The following is a 23,126-nucleotide window of genomic DNA, read 5'->3' as shown; positions in this document are numbered from 1 at the left end:
CAAGCTGAATTCTATAACGAGTTTACAGGAATATTGGCTGGTCCACTTATGGACATGTATAACTATGCATATAGTCAGGGCTGTCTCCCGCCCTCGCTGAAAGAGGCAAATATCTCTCTTATCCTTAAAAAAGGAAAGGATCCATAAGATTGTACGTCACACAGACCAATATCCTTGCTAAATGTAGATTTTAAAATCCTTTCTAAAACGTTAGCACTGAGACTAGAAAGGGTACTGCCACATATCATAAAGGAGGATCAGACGGGGTTTATTAAGGGCCGTAAATCAGCCAATAATATTAGAAGGGTTTTGAATATGATTCAAGCCTGTCATCAGGGAAAGATACCAGGAGTAGTTTCATTAGACGCGGAAAAGGCATTTGATAGGGTTGAATGGTCATATTTGTTTAACACATTGGAAAGGTTTGGCATTGGACAAGTGTTTACCAAATGGGTCTCAACATTGTATAGTGATCCCAAAGCAGTTGTGGTTACCAATGGATTAGGTTCGGATAGCTTCAGTGTGGGTAGGGGCTGCCATCAGGGATGTCCTCTCTTGCCATTGTTATTTACGCTAATAATTGAACCACTAGCAGAAGCTATACGGGCTGATCCTAATAAAACGGCCCCGAGGATTGGTACAGGTAAACATAAACTTACCCTGTATGCAGATGATGTTCTTCTATTCCTCTCTAATCTTCTGATGGCCGTACCTTGCCTAATCCAAGTTATTAATACATTTAGCGCATTCTCAGGCTATAAAATTAATTTCTCAAAATCGGAGGCTATGCCAATGGGTGGCCTTGCTATGACACCCCACTTAGTGGACGGATTCCATTTTCCCTTTCGTTGGTCCCTGGAGGGTTTCTTATATTTAGGCATTTTTATTACCCCAGTATTTGGTCAGTTATACAAGGCTAACTTTGTGCATTTACTGGAGAGGATAAGGCAGGACCTCCAGCGATGGGAGACCTTCCAATTTCCTGGTTGGGTAGAAGAGCACTAATTAAAATGAATGTCCTGCCCCGTCTCCTATACCCTATGAGAATGCTTCCCGGTGATGCTGCCGAGGCTGGCACTACGTAAATTATATGGCTGGTTGGGTTCCTTTATCTGGAATCATAGATGGCCTCTCATTAAGCTGAAGAAGCTACAGCTTCCACAGGCAAGGGGAGGATTGGACTTCCCAGATTTTAGGAAATATCAGTTAAGTTCCTTATTAAGTTACATAGCTGATTGTGGATCAAACAAGACCCATCGATCTGGCTGGACAGCGAGGCTTCTCAAGTAAAATGCCCACTTATTAACTTTTTATTTTCAGACAAGAGGAAAATCATTATGGATTACTTTAAAAACCCTATAATACTAAATACAATTAAAGCTTTGAATATAATGCGGCAAAATGAGGGGAACTCACATTAAAACATCCCCCTATGCGCCGATAGTGGGGGCATGGGGATTCCAACCGGGGTTTGGAGACGCCACTTTTAAACTCTGGAGATCCGGGGTATCTCATGTCTAGGGGACCTATTTAAAGATGGGGTCCTGATGTCTTTTGAACAGCTGCGTCAGAAATTCGGATTACCTAATGGAGACCTCTATTGATACTTCCAAATTCGAGATTATATACAGAAGAAGACTACATTATTAGATGGTCTTTATAAATCAGACAGAGAATGTAGAGTACTACAACCAGTGGGGGTATCCTCCATCAGTACTATTTATCATTTACTACATGATGAAGTATCGGGAGATATGGACAATCTGCTTAAAACATGGGATCAGGAATTGGGACTAGAAATCTCTATAGAAACGTGGAATGACATTTGGGAAAACGCCGGAAGAATCACCATCTGTAACAGAACTCAGGCTATCCAGCTGAAGATACTTCATAGGGCCCATATAGCACCGGATCGTTTGGCAAAATTTAAGGCAGGGGCATCCCCAATGTGTCCCAAATGTAAACTAGAGGTGGGCACTCTTGTACATTGTCTTTGGACCTGCCAGAAGATCCATAGATATTGGACTAAAGTAGCAAGTGCCCTGACAGACATTTTAGGAATGGAAATTAAAGTGGACCCTGTATCTCTCCTTTTAGGCTTTTCGAACTTATCCTCCCTGGACATGCATGGCAAGAGACTATTTTTTATTCTCTCTTTCTGTGCAAGGAAAAATATTTTGGCAAACTGGGTGGCTGAGGCCCCCCCTGAACTTTCAAATTGGCACAGATTACTTATGGAATGTATTCCCCTTGACTTCCTTACAAATATGGTGCACCAAAAGACCGAATTATTTTATAAAATATGGCAGCCCTTCTTGAATTATATGAATACAGATATTTCAGCTATCCTAACAAAGGCTTTTATTTAATTGAGATTACGAACCTGGCTGGTCCGGGGCCCCTTGGGAGAGGAATCCCGCACGAATACGGGTTTTGTTACATTTGATGTTAACACATTCCGAGCATGTATCTCACTACCCAATTTCTGTGTTATCCACTGTGTTTTTTTTCTCTTTTTCTTATTTGAATAATGTAAGAGACTTAAATATACACTCTGGTTAGTTGTAGGTTAGATTAGTAGTTAGTTGAGTTTTGTTTATTTTTTCGGTTTTTTTGTTAAATTTTGATTATATATTTAAGATTTAATTGTACATCAATGTTTGTACTTGAGAGTTTTGTTTATTTTTGTAAACTTGTAGAAGTGTTAAATTTCTAATAAAAATATCTATTTAAAAAAACCAAATAGAAGTGTCAAATGATGACATTGAAGTAGAAGCAAATGTCACGAGGAAGTTAACTTGTGTTTTCAAGTCATGTCACCAAGGGACAATATGTGGGCGACAAATAGGTGGCATTCAAGGAAATTTACATAGAGTGGGAAGGGAAATATTAATAGTGCTTCTCTGGCAACTATAAGTTAGCAAAATTATGGATCCAGCTAAATGCAGTCCCATCCATTTGGATGACAAAACACAGGTGTTGAGAGGATGGTGTGATTAACTGTGAGAAAAGCTTCAGAGAGGTGAAGGAGGGCGAGAAAGTTTATCTTTGTCAGTACATGGATTGCCATTTGTGACTTGGTTAAGAATAGTTTTTGTACTGTGGGAAGGGTGGCATTTTGAAGACAATGGGCTTGGATTTAGGAGATGAAAAAACATTTGAGGATTTTGCAGGGCAATGGAGTTTGAAGATGGTGTGGTAGTTTGTCAGGGCAGAACTGTCAAAGGTTGACTTTTTGGAAGGGCTAATGACAGCAGATTTGAGGAAGAGAGATTTGCTAAAAATATTAACTAATATGGGATCCAGGAGAGGAAGTTGGATGTGCAGTACTTCGATGGGTATGCGGTAGAAGGAACAGGAAATGAGTTTTATTAATAAACAGAACGAAAAGGTCACAAGGGGAAATAGGAGAGAAACTAGAGAAAGATACAAGTATAATGATGGGTCAAAGGGGTCCTTAAAGGACGTATGGCCCAGTGGAAACATTGAAGGGAAAGTGACAGAGACAACCGATCAGGTTTTGACAACAAAAGAAGTCCATGAGCTTCTCACACATCTTGGAGGTAAAGATGAAGGAAACCAGGGAATTGGGATTTAAGACGACTTGTAATACAATATGCAAACCATAGTTACTCTTCCATTTCAGGATTATCCAGGAATAAAAAATTGTTTTCATGACAGCAGGAACAAATGTCACTCTGCATATTCAGCCAGATCCGGTGGTAAATAGTCAAATTAATTGTCCACCACATCCATTTAAGTCTGCACCATTAGACTTAGGGAAGCGTAAATGAGGGTTGTATTAAGGCAAAGACTAAAGTAAAGTGGGGCACTGGTGGTGGTGACAGTGTGGTTGATCAGATTAATAGCTGCAAAAATAATATGGTGAATGGAAGGCCAAAGACTAGATGGTTGGGATTTTCAGAGTGTAGTTGAAAGTGAAACAGAGACTTGTTTTCACCAGGGTCAGAGACAGAAGGAAACAGGATTTAAGAGAGTAGCAGCATATGACTGGAGAGCTCTACATGGGAAATGTTATTAGAGTCATAGAGCTGTACAGCATGGAAACAGACCCTTCGGTCCAACTCGTCCATGTGACCAGATATCCTACATTCATTTAAATCCATTTGGCCCATATCCCTCTAAACACTTCCTATTCGTGTGCCCATCCAGACACCCCTTAAATATTGCAATTGTACACTCCTTCACCACTACCTCTGCAGCTCATTCCACACACGCTGGTACCACTCTGAAAACGTTGCTCCTTAGGATCTTTTTAAATCTTTTCCTTCTCATCTTAAACCAATGCCCTCTAGTTTTGGACTTGCCCACCCCACCTTGGCTATTCACACTATCCATGCCCCTTGTGGTTGTATAAACCTCTATGGTCACCCTACAGCTTTCGATGCTCCAGGGAAAATAGTCCCAGCCTATACAGCCTCTCCATATGGCTTAAACTCTCCAACCATGGCAACATACTTGTATATCTTTTCTGAACACTTTCAAATTTCACAACATCCCTCCTACAGCAGGGAGACCAGAAGTGCATGCAGTGTTCCAAAAGTGGCCTCACCAATGTCTGTACAGCCGCAACATAACCTCCCAACTCCTATACTCAATGCACTAACCAATAAAGGCAATATACCAAAAACCTTCTTCACTATCCTGTCTACCTGAGGCTCCACTTTCAAGGAACTATGAACCTGCACCCTAAGGTCTCTTTGTTCAGCAACACTCCCCAGGACCTTACCATTAAGTGTATGAGTTATTGCTGAAAACAAAAATCACATTTTATTCAAAATTTGCATCCTGTATTCATCAGGACATTCACAAGAATCAAGGGGAACAACCTTTTAAACTGAATGAGGAGAAAATGCTGATTGGTACAAATGTTGCCATATAGAATAGACCAATTAGATAAGTAATCCTTTGTGTGCTGAGAGTTATGCTGATAATCAGTTTAAGATAATCAGTTGGGCTCAGTATTGCAGATTTTCATGTACTGGAAGCTACATATAACAATACACATGGCCATCTTTTTGCAGACAGAATAAAAGTGATAACGTTAGTGGACTAGTAAACCAGAGGCTCCAAGGCCTAAACTGAAATTCCACAATGGCAGGTGACGGAATTTAAATTGAGTTATTAAATCTGGAATTGAAAGCTGGTTACAATAATGATGACTATAACAACCATAATTGATTGTCCTAATAAAGCCCATCTGGTTTACTAATGCCCTTTACGAAGGAAATCTGTCATCCTTACTAGTATGGCTCTAGACCCACAACAATATGGTTGATTCTTAACTGGTACCTGAAATGGTCCAGCAAGCCACTCAGTTCAAGGACAACTGAGGATGGGCAACAAATACTGGCCTAGCCAGCAATGCCCACATCCTATGAAAGAATAAACTTAAAAATTGTACACACATTGAAACAGGCACAATATAACCAAATAATGATAGCAATGTTCTGGGGGTCTCCTTGGGGCAGTTCCTTGACCAGTCATCTTCCTAACTTAAATTCAAAAATAGCTTGGCAGGTAGTCTTCAGTCTTTAACTAATGGGTGAGTTCTCCATGGCAACACCTCTACCAGAGTCCACTTGCAAACCAGCACACTCTTTTCATATAATATTCTAATATACTTTATTTTAGTATTCTTGCAGACGCCAAGGAATGCAAGCTAAAAAGTTTTGACAAAGTGGATCTTTTCTCAAGGAAAGATTAATAGAATATAAGCTCCAGGAAACAGACACACCACAAGAGAGGAGCCAGGATCAAGAGCTTTGGGTGATAATGCATCTAACATAGGAATAAAAGCAAAATAGCAATAGAGAATCTCTATATATTTGAAACTGCCAGATTCTGTTCTGTGCTGAATGCTTGTAAGGAGTACATGATTGGAAATAAGAGCGACAACAATAAGCATTATCATAGAACTCTGAAGGAAGGAGTTACCCAGGAAACAAAAACAAAGAGGAGACAAGCATCATGCAAGAGATTCAATTACTAGATCGATAGACAGCCTTCATCGTTGCTATGAGGTCCATGGCCAAACATTGACATTATGGCGCAACTGGACAAACTTTTGTAAAGGAAAAGACTTAGAGGCCTTTCGTACGTAATATGAAGAGTTTGGGTCAAGGCTAACATAAAATAGTTAAAGCCAAACAACAACATCTCAAGGACAGTAAACAGAAAATAATTTGTTGTGGCACACCTTGAGCAGCTTAGGCAAAGTCCTATTAAATTTGAGAAATGATGCAGGAAGGAGGGTTTGGAAACTGATTCTGACAACACTGGGACCCATTCTGGGATAAAGGGAAGTTGCACAACAATGACAGATTTCACACTGGCCAGTCAAGAAACTATTTAAGTGAAAAATGACCAATAAGGCAGGTGAGCGAATGAAAAATAGTCTAACAAAGTGAGGCGGAGATGGTAATCAGAAAAAACAAGGTTAACAAAATGAAGAAACTGGGATCCAGAATATTAAACAATAACATTAATTGTGCTTCTATAAATAGAAATATAGGGAATAGTGTTTTTTTCTCATTATGAATAGATCTTGTTGGAATGGCTGAAATTAAATGCTGACTGGAGTTAGCTTAGATTCTAGAAAGATGTGTGGCACTAACTGTTAGTGAATTACAAGTTGGATAATGGAATTATAACTAAGTAGAATTAAAGATTTTAAAAAAAAGGGAAAATGTTTATAGTGCAATACAATTGGATACCAAATATGTTTAAGTTTTGTGGGAAGCTATAAAACAAACGATTGACAAATTATCTGATAATGCCTAGGATTTGAATCATCTTCATACTGACAGAAGTGTACAAGGGATACAAATAAGATTTGCATGCAAATAAAGAGTTAGTAAAATCGGTAATGAACTCATAATGGGTATTAAAGTATTGATGCTTGATTTAGCAAATGAGATGGAAACAGGAAGCAGCAGTGCAGGTGCATGCATTGCCTAGTGACAATAGCATTCTGACATTCTTGATAGACATGATGGTAGATAACAGAACACCAAATAAAAAGCATAACTTTAAACAAGTTGACTTTATTGATGAAATAGGAATGGTAACATTGGAAGAAATGCTACTGGAAATAAAAGATATCAAAAGAAACTTTGGTGCAGATGATAGGTCATAGTCCTTCTCTCTCCACAACTTCTGTCCAGAACTGCTAAGCATTCCCGGCATTTTAAACCTGTGTCCAGATTTTAAAAACGTGCAATAATTCCCTTTCTTCTAACATTAATAAATTAAGTCATTTTTAAAGAGTGCAATAAAGATTGCGATACTCAAATGGAGTGAAGGTAGAACTGAAATATCAAAATCTTCAGATTTGAAAATATAACAACAAATTTAAACAAAAACTTAAGAAATCTAGCTTGGCATCTTTGAAAGTGTTTATAACAATATTTCAAATTTCTTCAGGGTCAAATCAGTTTCACAGCTGGTTATTACTTAGATACCATCAGAAACAGCTCCACCACACTGAACAAAGGGTGACATTTATGGGGTTTCCAATAAGAAAGCTGAAAAGGAGAGAGAGAGCCTGTGGTAGCGTGTTGCAGCCTTATGCAGACCATAATTTCAGAATTTTCACTTTTCTTCCAGGCTTTCACTTAATCCTCAAGTTGTAAGCAGATTCAGACGGACATTGAGAGTGAACGTTGGCCACAAATCTAAATTCTAGGTGCAAATCTTCAGCTAAATAACAGGACACGGAGATTTAAAAGGATATATGAACAAATTAATTAAGTGAAGTAGGCCACTTGGCTCAAGTATGCTTTGTAATTAAGTATGATTATGGCTGATCTGTTTGTTCTTCGAATTCCACATTTCCATTTATGCAAATAACCTTTCTTTTCCTGGTCTAACAAGAATCTAACTCAATCATAAAAATGTTTAACGATCACTCCTTCTGGGTCAAAGTTTCTCAAAGATGCACAACCCGTAAAGAAAATTAAAATTCTTCATTTCGGTCCTAAAGAGTGATGCCTAATGTTAACACATCGCACCCAGTTCTCAACTCACCCAGAGCAGTTAACAGCTTTTTGACATTTATCACGTCAAGACTGTTAAGATCATATATGTGTCATAATCTCTCATTCTTCCAAACCTCAAAGGAAACAAGCCTGGTTTGTCCAACCTACTTACTAGAGGTATCAATTTGTAATCCCTCCAGTGAAATAGCACTAAACTACTTATACTCTTACTTAAATGAGGAGACCATTATCACAGTATTGAGTATAGGAGTTGGGAAGTCATGTTGCGGCTGTATGGGACATTGGTCAGGCCACTTTTAGAATACTGGATTAGTGGTGCTGGAAGAGCACAGCAGTTCAGACAGCATCCAAGGAACAGCGAAATCGACATTTCGGGCAAAAGTCAGGAATAAAGGCAGAGAGCCTGAAGCGTGGAGAGATAAGCTAGAGGAGGGTGGGGTGAGGAGAAAGTAGCATAGAGTACAATAGGTGAGTGGGGGAGGGGATGAAGGTGATAGGTCAGGGAGGAGAGGGTGGAGTGGATAGGTGGAAAAGGAGATAGGCAGGTAGGACAAGTCATGGTGACAGTGTTGAGCTGGAAGTTTGGAATTGGGGTGAGGTGGGGGAAGGGGCAATGAGGAAACTGTTGAAGTCCACATTGATGTCCTGGGGTTGAAGTGTTTCGAGGCAGAAGATGAGGTGTTCTTCCTACAGGCGTCTGGTGGTGAGGGAGCGGCAGTGAAGGAGGCCCAGGACCTCCATGTCCTCGGCAGAGTGGGAGGGGGAGTTGAAATGTTGGGCCATGGGGCGGTGTGGTTGATTGGTGCGGGTGTCCCGGAGATGTTTCCTAAAGCGCTCTGCTAGGAGGCGCCCAGTCTCCCCAATGTAGAGGAGACCGCATCGGGAGCAACGGATACAATAAATGATATTAGTGGATGTGCAGGTAAAACGTTGATGGATGTAGAAGGCTCCTTTAGGGCCTTGGATAGAGGTGAGGGAGGTGGTGTGGGCGCAGTTTTACAGTTAGGAGGTTGGGAGGGTGGGTTGTAGGGGGGGGGGTGTGGACCTGATCAGGTGGTCACAGAGGGTCTTTGCGGAAGGCGGAAAGGGGTGGGGAGGAAAATATATCCCTGGTGGTGGCAGAAATGTCGGCGGGTGATTTGGTTTATGCGAAGGTTGGTAGGGTGGAAGGTGAGCACCAGGGGCGTTCTGTCCTTGTTACGGTTGGAGGGGTGGGGTCTGAGGGCGGAGGTGCGGGATGTGGACGAGATGCGTTGGAGGGCATCTTTAACCACGTGGGAAGGGAAATTGCGGTCTCTAAAGAAGGAGGCCATCTGGTGTGTTCTGTGGTGGAACTGGTCCTCCTGGGAGCAGATGCGGCAGAGGCAGAGGAATTGGGAATATGGGATGGCATTTTTGCAAGAGGTAGGGTGGGAAGAGGTGTAATCCAGGTAGCTGTGGGAATCGGTGTGTTTGTAAAAAATGTCAGTGTCAAGTCGGTCGTCATTAATGGAGATGGAGAGGTCCAGGAAGGGGAGGGAGGTGTCAGAGATGGTCCAGGTAAATTTAAGGTCAGGGTGGAATGTGTTGGTAAAGTTGATGAATTGCTCAACCTCCTCGCGGGAGCACGAGGTGGCGCCAATGCAGTCATCAATGTAGCGGAGGAAGAGATGGGGAGTGGTGCCGGTGTAATTACGGAAGATTCAACTGTTCTACGTAGCTAACCTGCAACTGGAGTGGGTGTGATGGTGGGTGGAGTCATGAGCAGGGATAGTGTTACCCTTGGGGTTCTAGGGGGTGGGGATAGTGACAATGGGGTCTGTGGGGGGCGTGTCAGCAGAACGCAGGTGAGTGGCGCTGGTGGGGGCGGAAGTGGTGGTGACCACGGCAGTAGGGGTGGCGGAGGTCACTGAGCATGTGGCATCAGCGATGAGGAGAGGGGCGGAAGTGATGTCACATGTTGTGCATGAGGAATTGTGAGGGGCAGAAGTGGTTGTGGGAGTGGCCGCGATGGGTGCTGAAGTGACATCATCAATCAGCGTGTGGGTGGCAGCTGCATCAGCCGCATGGCTAATGGCGCTTGAGTAGTTTCCGAGGCCAGGGGAATGTTCTGGAATGTTTGAGGAGCGCTGGTTATGGAGTGCTGCAATTCCAGTCTCTCTTTTATCAGAGGAATGTTGTGAAACTTGAAAGGGTTCAGAAAAGATTTACAAGGGTGTTGTTAGGGCTAGAGGTTTGAGCTATAGGGAGAGGCCGAATAAGCTGGAGCTGTTTACTCTGGAGCGTCAGAGGCTGAAAGATGACCTTATAGAGGTTTATAAAATCATAAGGGGCATGAATAGGGTAAATAGACAAGGAATTTTCCCTGAGGTGGGGGAGTCTAGAGGTTTAGGGTAAAGGGGGAATGAGGGGGACCCAAGGGGCAACTTTTTTACACACATGGTGGTGCTTATATGGAATGCACTGCCAGAGTAAATGGTGGTGGCTGGTACAATTACAACATTTAAAAGACATCTGGATAGTTATGTGAATAGGAAGGATTTAGAAGGATATGAGCCAAATGTTGACAAATGGGACTAGATTAGTTTAGGATATGTGGTCGGTGTGGATGAGTTGGATTGAAGGGTCTATTTCCTGCTGTTCATCTCTATGACTCTATATGGTTTCACCAATGCCCTATATAACTGAAGCATAACATCCTTATTTTTATATTCAACTTCTTTCCTGAAGTAAATACCTCATATAATAATAAAGAATACAGTCCATTAGACTTCTAGCTACTCACTGTAACAGCATAGCAACATTGTGACTCATGAAATAGAACACCCAAATCTCTCTGCATCTGGGAATTGTGTAGTTGTTTTCTTTTTAAGTTATATTTTTGTTTTAAATTATGTGATGAAGAATGTGTGATTTATAGAATTATTTTTAAGAGTTTGGTTTTTAAAACAGGTGGCGTATGGTTGATTTACTTTTGGGGAGGGCTTTAAAAGTTAATTAGATCAGTATTTCAGATGCACGATTTTAAACAGTATGTGCCTTCTGAAGTGTTAATGGAAGTTTCTGTAATGAAATTTACAATTAGAGAAAGTGAGAAACCATTAACTTAACAGAAGTTGGAATAGCACGCTTTTAAAACTTTAGTTTCAAACGTTTTGGGGAGTTTAAAGGAGATATGCCTGAAATCAAAAGTATAGTGTCTCCTTAAAAAAAAAGATTGTTCAGAACAGTTAAGGAAATAAGTTGCCTCAACGGAAGTTTATGATTTGCGAAATTTCTGACACCAGGAGTGTTTGTTTGGAAGTCTGCTGATCATTAAAATATCTAGGAAGTCTCAGCTGTGCACATTAATATTCAAGGGAAGGTTTCAGAGATCAGAGGCCCAGAAGTGAGAAGCACTAGTTAAGTCAAACTTACTGATTTGCAATGGAAGGGAAAATTGTCTTTTTTTTTTAAAATAAGTGTAAAATGATGGCATTGGGGAATAGATGGGATTCTGTTGGGCTGATTTTTAAAAAATCTTTCAAACTGTATGATATTTAGATAAGCTGGTTTGTTTTAATTTAATTTTCTTTTGTGTAATTGCGTTCAATTGTTAAAACCAAATCTGCAATCTGTGTGCTTATATTTCAGTGAAAACCCAACATTTTAAACTCTAACAAAAATAAAATTTGATCCATCAGACCAGATTTCATTCTGGGATCTGAACTGAGCAGTAATATCAGCTAGGATCATAACAATGCTTCCTGCCAAACTGAATAACTTCACATTTTCCATCTACCAGTTTTCTGCCAACTTACACAACCTATCCACATCCATCTGCATTCTTCTTCACAACATTCTTTCCTGACTATCCATGTGCCCTCTAAAAATTTAGAGACCATTCCTTCACACTCTATATTCGAAGTTGTTGATACAAGTTGTAAAAAAAAAGACCCTAGCGCAGACTCTACTTGTCACAAAGACCCATATACATATACTGTTTCCTGCTAGTCAGCAAAACTTCTATCCCTGCTAATTTGTTACCTCTCCAACATGATCTTCTACCTTTGCACGATAACACTTCACGTGGCATCTAGTCAAATGCCTTCTGGAAATCCAAGTTCAGCAAATTTAACCACAGAACATGTTACTCCTTCAAAGAACTCCAATAAATTGGTTAAATAAGATTTGCTTTTCACAAAACCACATGACTCTCTGATTACTTTGGGTGCTTCTAAGTGCACTGTTATAACCTTCTTAATGGTCAATTCTAACACCTTTAGCAAGACAGATGTCAAGCAAACTGGCCTACAAGTTTCCGGTTTTATGCTTACCTCATTTTTTGAATAGGGAAGTTATATTTGTTACTTTCCAGTCTGATGGAACATTTCCAGGAACTAGCCAGCTTTGAAAACTTAACACCAATGCAGTTACAACCATATAACTTCTCTTTTAAGAGCCTTGGTTGAAATTCTTCTGGTCCCTCGACTTGTCAGCCCGCAGTTCCATTAGTTTGTTCAGTACCATTTCACTAATGATTGTAATTTCAAACAATTTCTCTCTCTTCCATTTCCTGATATACAGCTCTAACTGGAATGTTTTTTGTATTCTCGATAGTGAAATCAGCAGCAAAGTCTGCTTGTTTGCTTTTCTATATCATTGACAATTAACTCTCTATACTCTCTAGAAGATCAGAACTCACTTTGCCAGTGCCTGTCAGAACTCTCTGTATCCACTTCTATTTTTTTTAGTATGGCAGAAAGCTAAATAAATGTAACTGAAGAATACACAAAGAAACTAAAAAGGCCTACAATGAGGGATCATGAAAGAAAATATTTGGAAACATTAAGCAGAATAACAAAGCATTCTTCAAGCATGTTCACAGTTAACAACAGGTACAAACAGACATTATCCTACTAAAAGGGACAAGTGGATGTGGCATCTGAAGACTGAAGTTGCTGAATTATTTTTGAACGGTATTCACAAACAGAATGGAGTAAGAAATGCCAGAATAGAGGTCATTTATGGACGAATGGAAAACCACAAGAGGACACACTGTAAAGCAATGCTCAAAACAGTGGGCAGGTGTCAACTTTGCCACGAAAAATCAATCTTGAGGTAACCAAAGAAAGGTTGCCCTCATACATAGCAGACACTATTTTTAAATGTGTGCTCCTCCAATCATGTCCTACATCGCCGATGCTCATCACTCCAAAATTAAATATAATGTCATCTTCAACTTCAACCTAATTTGTTTTCTTCAAACCCACCTATCGTTAATCAGGTCACACTTGCATATACTTCATGCAATCCTCATATCTCTCAGTACTGCTGCCAGCAGTGGGGTTCTGAAAAGTCTCATCTTTCTCTTTCCACAGATATTGTCAGATTTGCTGAGTTACCTAGTACTCTGTTTTTATTTCAGATTTCCAGCATTCGCAGTATTTTGCTTTCAAAAGGTCATTTAGCACATGTCAGATTCCATGCTCCTAAATAGCACTGATGATAACAAATCAACATTGCACACTGATTGACATCCTGATCTGCTGGTGCTACATTCTTCAAGAAGTTCATTACTTTTACAGTTGTACCAAAATGACATTAATGTTTGGTATCAAGTGCAGGAACTTCTGGGAGTTGGACATTTATATAATGGCAGGTTTTCTGCTGACAGTGATACAAGACAATCTCTTGAAAGAAGGCAAAGTCTTTTCTAACAGAAAATGCCGCTAACTATTTAGATTCAATAATTTTGAGCTGCTTTGTTTTAATGAATTAATTATGTTAAATACCTCATTTTACTTCAGCTTAGTCAAGCAGCGACCTTGACATTTAAAACAGAATCATAGAACTATGGGATATGTGCCTGTGCTGACTCTCTGCAAAACCAACTCACTCATTCCCACCCTATCTTTTTCCCCAAAGCTGTGCAAAATGTTTTATCTTCAAATAATCATAATTCTCTATTGAATCATTTACTTCAATGTGCCTCCAAATCATGAGGTGCATTCCTAACTGCGTACTGAGATAAAGGTTTTCTAAACCCCAGTTTTGTCAATGCCCTTAAATCAGTACCTCTGGTCTCTCGATTTTCATCAATGGGAACAGTTTCTACTTACCTACTCACCCCCTCATAAGTTTGAAATGGCTATCAAATCTTCTCTTCCCCAAGGAGAACAGCCCTGCCTCTACAATCTACCACGTAAATGAAGTTCTTCACGCTTGGGAACATTCTTAAATTTTATTGTCAGCCTCTCTAATGCTCTCAGATCCATCCTAATGTGATGCCCAGAATAGGACAAAACACTTCAGATGAGGGCAAGAGTTTTACACAAGTTTATCATAATTTCCCAGCTTTTGTACTTTATGACTTTCATTATGATCCTTCATGCTCTACTTACCACTTTCTCCACCTGCTTATCTATCTTCAAAGACTTACGCCCATTACGTTACATATCTCATATACCAACTTGACCAGTCCCACTTTACTATTGTTTTCAAAACACTTTAGCCCTACTTTCACCTTCAGAATTATACTCTTTAATTTATGTTGCCTGTTGTCAGTTTTCCTATGAGAAGGAATCTCAGTTACTTTGGGAAAAAAAAGTTAGGTGTTACTGACTCCATGTTTTGTTTTCCACTTTCATTTTCACTTAGTACTGATCAGTTATGATTTAAATGCTGTCATATAAAATTTGAGCCAATCAAGTGCATGCTGACAAATCTGATAGGCCAAAAGTATGCAGAAGAAACTCCAAATACAAGATGAGGTCTAGTGGCATTGCTCATGACACGTTTTGGAAACTTATTCATTCCTCTTCTTTTCATCTTACCATCTTATCAGCCAATACATTTCGAATTTCTCTCTCTTAAACTACCCCCAACTCCCAACCATTTCTGCTTCTCCACTTTTGAATATAAAATACTTATCTTGTGAATCAGTAGCCTCCATTTCAGCAGTGGAAGTCGTGAGAACGCAAGCCAGAGGGCAGCTGGGAAGGTAAATTTCAATATTAAATACTTACCTCATGACTCAGTGGAGTGAAGGCTGAACAGGAGCGGATGCGGCCACGGGGACTGCTGGCTAAGTGAACTGATATATTGAGGTGGTGGCTAAACCCACAACACTACATGCATACTATCTCCCACCCATCCTCCTCACTAAACAAAAAAGGTACTTGAGTGGAGGGTTGGTAAGGTAAGGTTTTTAAAATCTCTTTTGGTAATTTAGAGCAGAGGCGATGTAAGCTAGGGCAGTTGCATGCTCCTCTTGCCGGATGTGGCAGGTAAGGGTCACCACGAGAGTCCCTGCTGACTTTGCCATCGAGAAGTGCACCCAACTACAGCTCCTTACAGACCATATTAGGGAACCGGAGTTGGATGAATTCGGGTCATTCGGGAGACTGAGGGGTGACAGAGAGGAGTGAATGGGAGGTAATCACATCTAAGCTACAGGATAAAGGTAGCTGGGTGACCGTGAGGAGAGAGAAGGGGAAAAGGCAGACAGTGCAGGGAGCCCCTGTGGTCATTCTCCTCAATAGTAAGTATACCACTTTGGATACTGTTTGGGGAGGGGGTGGATGACCTACCAGGGGAAAATCACAGTGGCCAGGTCTCTGGCACTCAGCCTGGCTCTGTTGCCCAGAAGGGAAAGAGGGAGGAAAGAAGAGAGATAATAATAGAAAATTCAATAGTTAGAGGAATAGACAGGAGATTCTGTGGTTGCGAATAAGACTACCGGATGGTGTCAAGGTCAGGGATGTCTCAGATCGAGTCTACAGGATTCTTAAGAGGGACTGTGAGCAGCCAGAAGTTGTGGTACACATCCGTACCAATGACATAACTAGGAAAAGGTAAAAGGACCTGAAAAGTGAATTTAGAGAGTTAGGTTGGAAGATAAAAGGCAGGACGAACAGAGTAGTAATCTCAACTGTTGATGGTGCCATGGGCTAGTGAGGCTAGGAACAGAAAGTGAGTGCAGCTGAATACGTGGCTGCAGAGCTGGTATAGGAGGGACGGCTTCAGATATGTGGATCATTGGGATACCTTCTGGGGAAAGTGGGACCTGTACAAGCAGGATGGGTTGCACCTGAACTGGAGGGGCACCAATACCCCGGGCAGGAGGTTTGCTAGAGCTCTTCGGGAGGGTTTAAACTAGTTTGGCAGGGGGATTGGAACTGGAGCAATGGATCAGAGGAGGAGGTAGCTGGGGAACAGGCGGATACAGGGTGCAGACAGTTTGTGGGGAAGAATAGACAGTTGATAGGGCAAAGTTGCAGTCAGCGTGATAGATTGAAATGTGTCTATTTTAATGCAAGTTGTGTCAGGAATAAGGGTGAAGACTTTCAAGCATGGATCAGTACTTGGGGCTACATGTTCTGGCCATCACGGAAACTTGGATATCACAGGGGCAGGAATGGTTGTTGGATGCTTCAGGTTTAGATATTTCAAAAGGAATAGCGAGGGAGGTTAAAAAAAGAGAGGTTGGGAAGTGGCATTGTTAATCAGGAATAACAAGGGGGAGGATGACATAGTTCAGAAAGGGAGGTCGTCAAGGAGAGTTTGTTTTGAGTCAGTATGGGTGGAGTCAGAAACAGCAAAGCAGTCGCTTTATTGGGATTTACTAAAGATCCCCCAATAGCAACAGAGATCTATTCTGGAATCTCTGCTCTTTGTGATTTTTACAAATGACTTGGATGAAGAAGTGGAAGGGTGGGTTATTAAGATTGCTGATGACAAGAAGGTTGGTGGAGTTGTGCATAGTGTGGTGGGCTGTTGTAGATGGCAATGGAACAGGATGCAGAGCTGGGCTGAGAAGTGGCAGATGGAGTTCAACCTGGAAACGTGTGAAATGATTCATTTTAGAAGGTCATGTCCACAGGTCCTTCAAAGTTGTCATCCAAGTTGATTGGGTTGTTCAGATGGTATATGGTGCGTTGGCCTTCATTAGCAGGAGGATAGAATTTAACAGCCATAAGGTTATGCTGTAGTTCTATAAAGCCCTGGTTAAACCACATTTGCAATATTGTACAGTAGCGCCGCGACATACAAATGACCCCATTCACGAACAAATCGGTTTATGAACAGGATTGTATGTAAAATTTTGCTTCAACGTACGTACGAAATTCAAGGTACGAACGAAGGTATGAACGCAAAAGCTCTCGGGCCCCACGTAATCTCATTCAGTTCGTCTTTGGCGCGTGCGCTGTGAACAGCGTTCATTGCTATGTCCAAGCATTCTTACGCTATCCAAACAATGGGAAAAAATGATTCAGTTCGTGAACTTTTCAGTTTGCGAACCAGGTCCCGGAACGGATTAAGTTCGTAAGTCAAGGCGTATTCAGTTCTGGTTGCCTCATTATGGGAAGGTTGTGGAAGCTTTAGAGAGAGTGCAGAGGAGATTTACCAGGATGCTACCTGGACTGGAGGGCACATCTTATGAAGAAATGTTGAGGGAGCTAGGGCGTTTCTCACTGGAGTGAAGAAGGATGAGAGGTGACCTGATAAAGGTGTGCAAGATGAGGAGAGGCACAGATAGAGTGGATAGCCAGAGACTTTTTCCCAGGGCGGAAATGGCTATCACGAGGGGCATAATTTGAAGGTGATTGGAAGAAAGTTTAGGGGAAATGTCAGAGGTAGGTACTTTACACAGGGAATGGTGGGTACATGGAATGCAGTAGAGTCAGATACATTAGGGACATTTCAGAGACTCTTGGATAGGCACATGGATGATAGTAAAGTGAAGGGCATGTAGGTTAGTTTGACCTTAGAGTAGGATAAAAGGTCAAAGGTTGTCACAACATTGACGGCTGAAAGGCCTGTACTGTTCTATGCTCTATACTCTACATACTACGTTCACACTCTATTTCCCATTTCTCTTACTAAGCTTTCTGGGGGTGATTCTAGGGAAACGCAATTTTTGTTTTCATTCTTTAGCTTTTGCTTTCATGCCACCCCCAAGTATTTTCATCGCCTTTGCTATCAATTTTCTTTCTATAGCCCCCAGCCACTTCTTTCCCTTCACTGGAGGATGCTATCATTTTCCCTTATGTCGCAACCACTATTTCAGCATCTGCCAATCACCTTTTGTCAGCCACCAGCCATATTGCTTTCCCTATTTCCAACTTTACTTCTCATTAACTTACATTTCCCCCCACTCCTGCCATATCTCCTCCCAGCCATGGTTTTCTCACCTTATCTCCTTCCTTTATTTCTTAGTTGTCCAATTTCCTGCCAGCCTCTTACACACTCAGTCTCCCCACCAGCCAGATGTCAAAATCAACTTTCCAGGAATAAACTGGATCATCATGTTGATGTTTCATCATTAATTTATAGCAATACAATTAGAAGGTAATGCTGGGTTTTATTAAAAGTGCTTAACATGAGAAAACGGACATGAGGTTAAAAAATAGACAGAAAAGTCAGATGATTAAGCAAAGATGTTATATATGGACCGGCTCACAAAAGCTAGTGTCAGGCACTGAGGCCTGAATTAAATAATAAAATAAGAATGGCTTGCAACAGTCTCCAGACACAATTAAATTAAATTACTTATTAGATGCATAGACTTGCGGGTTATTTATTGAATAAATAAACAGGCTCCTAAAAGATAGCAAGGGAACAGTTCAGAGATCCACTTTTAACAATAGAAAATAGTTTGAAGGAAAGAAACAAGAACAGTTAATTCTAGAATATTGAACTTGAGGCGCTGCAGTGACATCTAATCAAATGGTCTGTAAAGCAAGTGTAACGGCAAGAGTATGTACCAGACAATTAAAACCTATCCAATATATCAAGCTACAACCGATTTGTGACATAGCAAGGAGCAGTATAAAAGTATTAGATAAAGATAGATATATGAACAGAAACAATGCTTCAAAGTCAGCTGTCTGAACTATATTATTTATGATTATATTTGAAATTTATTTTAAAATTATTGAATTGGGTATTTCTGATTGTTTAAAAGGTAACTGAAGCACCTCGGCACTCAGACAATTCAACTAACATTTGAATTCTACAAGTTCTACACAATTTTCAATCATCTTTCTATACTGGAATCTAAATATTTTTGAGGGCTCTGGGGTCTTCTTGAGGGCTACCTTTTTATTTTTAGGGTCTACTCACTTATCGTCAACTCCTTTATTAGATGATGCAGTCACATAATGGCATTATCTTCTATATTCACGTTTTAGTTAAAGATTCGCTTCTTTAGGCAGCACAAACGCAAAAGGCTGTAAGACGGATGACTAGTTAATTTAATTGTTTTGACTGAAAGATAGATATTGGCCAGGACAGAGAGAGAGAAATACTTTATTCTTCCTTGAAAACTGTCATTGGGCCAGTTAGATCCACTTGAACATGCTGATCAGATTTTAGTGCAAAAGCTCAATGAAAAACTGTTCTTTGAATGCTGAACTCCCTCAGTATTGCAATAAGTTACAAGTCTAGATTACACATTGAAGACTATGAAATGAAATTTGAACATACACTCCTTCTCACTCAGAAGCACAAGTGTACCAAGGAGAAAGTGAGGACTGCAGATGCTGGAGTTCAGAGTCCAGAGTGTGGGGCTGGAAAAGCACAGCCGATCAGGCAGTATCTGAGCAGCAGGAGGGCTTCTGCCCGAAACGTCGACCCCCCTGTTTCTTGGAGGCTGCCTGACCGGCTGTCCTTTTCCAGCACCACACTCTCAATACAAGTGTACCACTGGAGTGTTTTCTCCTGGAAACATTGTTCAGAATTAAAATTATAATTATAATGCATATAGGTGTAAGCACAAGAAATTTATTGACAGCAGGAATATGGGAAGAAATGTCATGCAGAAAAAGATTTAGAGGAGCACTCTGGTGTATTTTGAAAATCAGTCAAGTTTAAATTCAAATAATACTTGAGAAACCCAACAAAGTTCAAAAGCAATATTCATATCTTTCTGCTAGATACCCTTCAATCCTTTGGTCTGGTCACTTCAGACTTTATCAATATTGCCATTCTCAAATCCATTTCAACTCAGATCTGACCCCAGATGTTTTATTGCCTTAACATTGTTATTAATTATTTAATTGAGATCGTCTATTATGTCATTCTATTCCTAACTCAATTCCATCCTTTTTATAAACTATTTCGTTGTATGCTTTAATTACTGCCTTCAACATCCATTCTCTTCTGTTTCTGTTCATGCTTGCTGCTTAATTCTCATCTGCCATGAAAATCTTCTTATTTGTTTTCTCTATATATCCTGACCAGCTTTTCAAAAAAAAATTGTTTCAGCTCTCCTAGAACAATGTTCATGCTGAGTTAAAGGATAGCTTCCATATAGAAACAAGGCTATTCTCAAGAAGACACATTACATATTTGTTCTCAGACATAATGGGAGTGGTTCAAATTCAAGATTTCAAGCCAGACCTCACTTGCTCGCTGTCTCCCATTATGAAAGGGACTTTTTTCTCAGTTGGCAACCCCTTCATTGATACTTTTTGTGCAGGAGTTTTGGGACTTAAGGCCAATTTGTCTATCATTTGTGCTTCTATGGTGCAGCAGTAATATCCAGCGTACCCAGAGGTGCAGCTTACATATTTTTTCTGTTCCACCAATTACTTCGATGGCCTTTTCTGATTACTTTTGAGCAGTAACAGATCAATATAATTCTGGCAACTTCCTTTTTAATTTTAAAATTAAAAATATCTATCCTCAAATAAGGCATCTGATTAACACAATGAAGACTCAGACACATTGTATTGAACTTGCTGATTCATGTGTTGCCAAATTATAATTCCAATGAGGATGTATGCATCTATTAGCTTGGCTTTACAAGTGCTGTATTATCTCATCCTTAAAGTCTGCACACGTTAGTAAAAGTCTTCATGCATGATATCAAGATTACCTTCTCTTTCTCTCTCTCTCAACTACTTTTAGGCTACCAGCTTCCCCTATTTTCTTTCTCTCTCTGTAAGTAGGTCTCTTTTCCTGCAAAATACAGGAATTCATGAGCTATGAAATGTTAAATTTAACATTTTCTTGTAGGTTTTATACACAATAACTTGCACTAAATGGACTAAAAGCATAAATGGAGAAAAAGTAGTTTCTTGCATAATAATCAGATTTCACAGCCATCTGATTTGCATGTCAACGAAAACCTTAGAGCAGCGATTTTGTTTTACTTCTAATTTAATTTAATCTCAATCTAGTCCTGGTATTTTACTCCAGACACTGCAATATTAATGTTGAATTAATTCTTGTGCACACGTAACAGAGAACAGATTATATCCTATAGCACTAGAACTGCTGGTAGGGAGGGGGGCATGGGAAAAAGAATTTCAAGAAACCAAGGTAACATGGAGGTCTGATGTGAAAAATCTTTTTCCTTGCACATAAGTGAACTGTAAACAACTTTCACTTAGTGATAAGAATTCTTTCTCGGTAAGTTTCAAATGTATACCTTGGGAAAACACTCCATCATAATGATAGAAAAATGCATCTCTGCAAGTAGGTTTCAAGGAATATTTTAGCCTTTCTTTCCAAAATATTCTGATAAAGAAAACATGAAATCCAGATTACCTGTGCACAAAGTAGCAAATAGAGATATTAAAATGTAACAAGTAATTTATCTTTCTCAACCAACTTGTACAAGCCTGTTCTCCTTTCCAGCAACTAATCTATAAATGGAGTACTAATAAACTTCTCTTTTAATGTAAAAATAATACTACACAAGTACAGTATTCTCACCAAATCAATACAACTGATGTCACAAAAAGGTATGTTTTACATTCAAACTGAGCTTTCAGTTATTAACATGAACTCCTCAGTTGAAATCATGGTAAAGTGAACAGTGAAACAACAACTGAGAAAGAGTCAGGATAGAATAATGGAGAGTGAACAAACTAACAAATGAATGATATTTTCTTTTTACATGGAAGATAAAAACAAAAACTGAAAAAAGCTTACGATCTATGGCAATTTTTTCTGTTCCATCCAGTGGATTGATAAGTCCTGGAATTGGCTCTCCAAATGAGTAATGATCTATTCGATGTGAAAAATTGTACACTAAAGACAAACACAGAAATTTGGCTGTCAGGCTGTACTTTACATCAATAGTAGACATTTTAGGCATCGACTACTCTTACTTTCCAAACATAGATTGATTTTCAAAAAGACTTAGCAATAAGACAGATCAAGAAAGCAAATATTTAATGCGTCAAGAGGACAATTAAAGCTTATTATACTTCAAAGTAAGTACAGCATTTGCTATTTTTCTTCCACAGCCCAACATGTCAGCTCAAGATTTTGTATTTTCAAATCTAGCCAAAATTAACAAAAATAATTTTGGTATGGAGCAGGTTTAATTGCAACTATAAACTCTAAAAACATGTTGGTGGACTGGGGTATTTGTAAAGCACATGCAGTACTTAGGCTAAAGAGCACCTCCATGTGGTTAAAAACAGTATGTTAGTAACACTTTCCTTTCTTTTATATATTTACAGTTACCAAAGAAATTTTAAATCCTATATATCATTAAAATAAGGAAAAGCTAAATAGTGATTCAGATCAATGAAATTATAATACTGTAGTATATTAAAAGAAGCCTTCAACATACAAAATGAGTATCCCAACACATGCTCCGAGCTCACATTCCTAAGACTAAACCTTCAGTTAAAAAAAGGTCCACTTTTACAGAAATAACATTTCAGAGTGCCTGCCGTCCACTCTCCCCCATTGACTTGCTAACAGAGCTGCCAGGTCTAGTCCAGTTCTCCCAACCATACACCCTCAAAATGTAGTGTAAAAAGCAGCAACATTTTTATCAATAAGTTTTTTGTTATACATAAATAATCTCAATGGAGACAAATTCTGTACACTGATTTTATCAAAATTATCAGAATAAAAGCCTTTACATAAGGCTTTGACAGCGTGTGTTAATATGCAGATAGAAACCAGAAGCTAAACAGCTGCCTTCAATTCTGAGCTGTCAAGTAGATTTGCACCAGAGTGAATCTGACTTCATTGGCAAGCAATTTGTAAGTATAGAGTCTTTGGATTTCACATGGAAGTTTTACATTGGAGTGACCATTACTTGAGTATATACAGTGGCTCTCATTTTCATTCAAGCATTTACTACAAAATGAACCAGACAGAGCAGCAAAGACTGTC

General features: G+C 39.8%; 1 protein-coding gene across 3 annotated transcripts in view; it reads right to left on the bottom strand.

Moving 5' to 3' along the window:
* ergic2 (ERGIC and golgi 2) overlaps positions 1-23,126 on the bottom strand; it is a 72,176-nt gene that overhangs the window by 17,030 nt on the left and 32,020 nt on the right. For all 3 annotated transcript variants that reach the window (XM_072552098.1, XM_072552099.1, XM_072552100.1), the window contains one exon: positions 21,924-22,022. In XM_072552098.1, coding sequence (XP_072408199.1) covers positions 21,924-22,022 — 99 coding nt within the window. The remainder of the gene's footprint in view (positions 1-21,923; positions 22,023-23,126) is intronic.

This window comes from Chiloscyllium punctatum, chromosome 32 (genome assembly GCF_047496795.1).
Source record: "Chiloscyllium punctatum isolate Juve2018m chromosome 32, sChiPun1.3, whole genome shotgun sequence".
Classification (NCBI taxonomy): Eukaryota; Metazoa; Chordata; class Chondrichthyes; order Orectolobiformes; family Hemiscylliidae; genus Chiloscyllium; species Chiloscyllium punctatum.
Note: the sequence above shows the minus strand (reverse complement) of the source record. Positions and strands in the feature narration are given on the sequence as shown.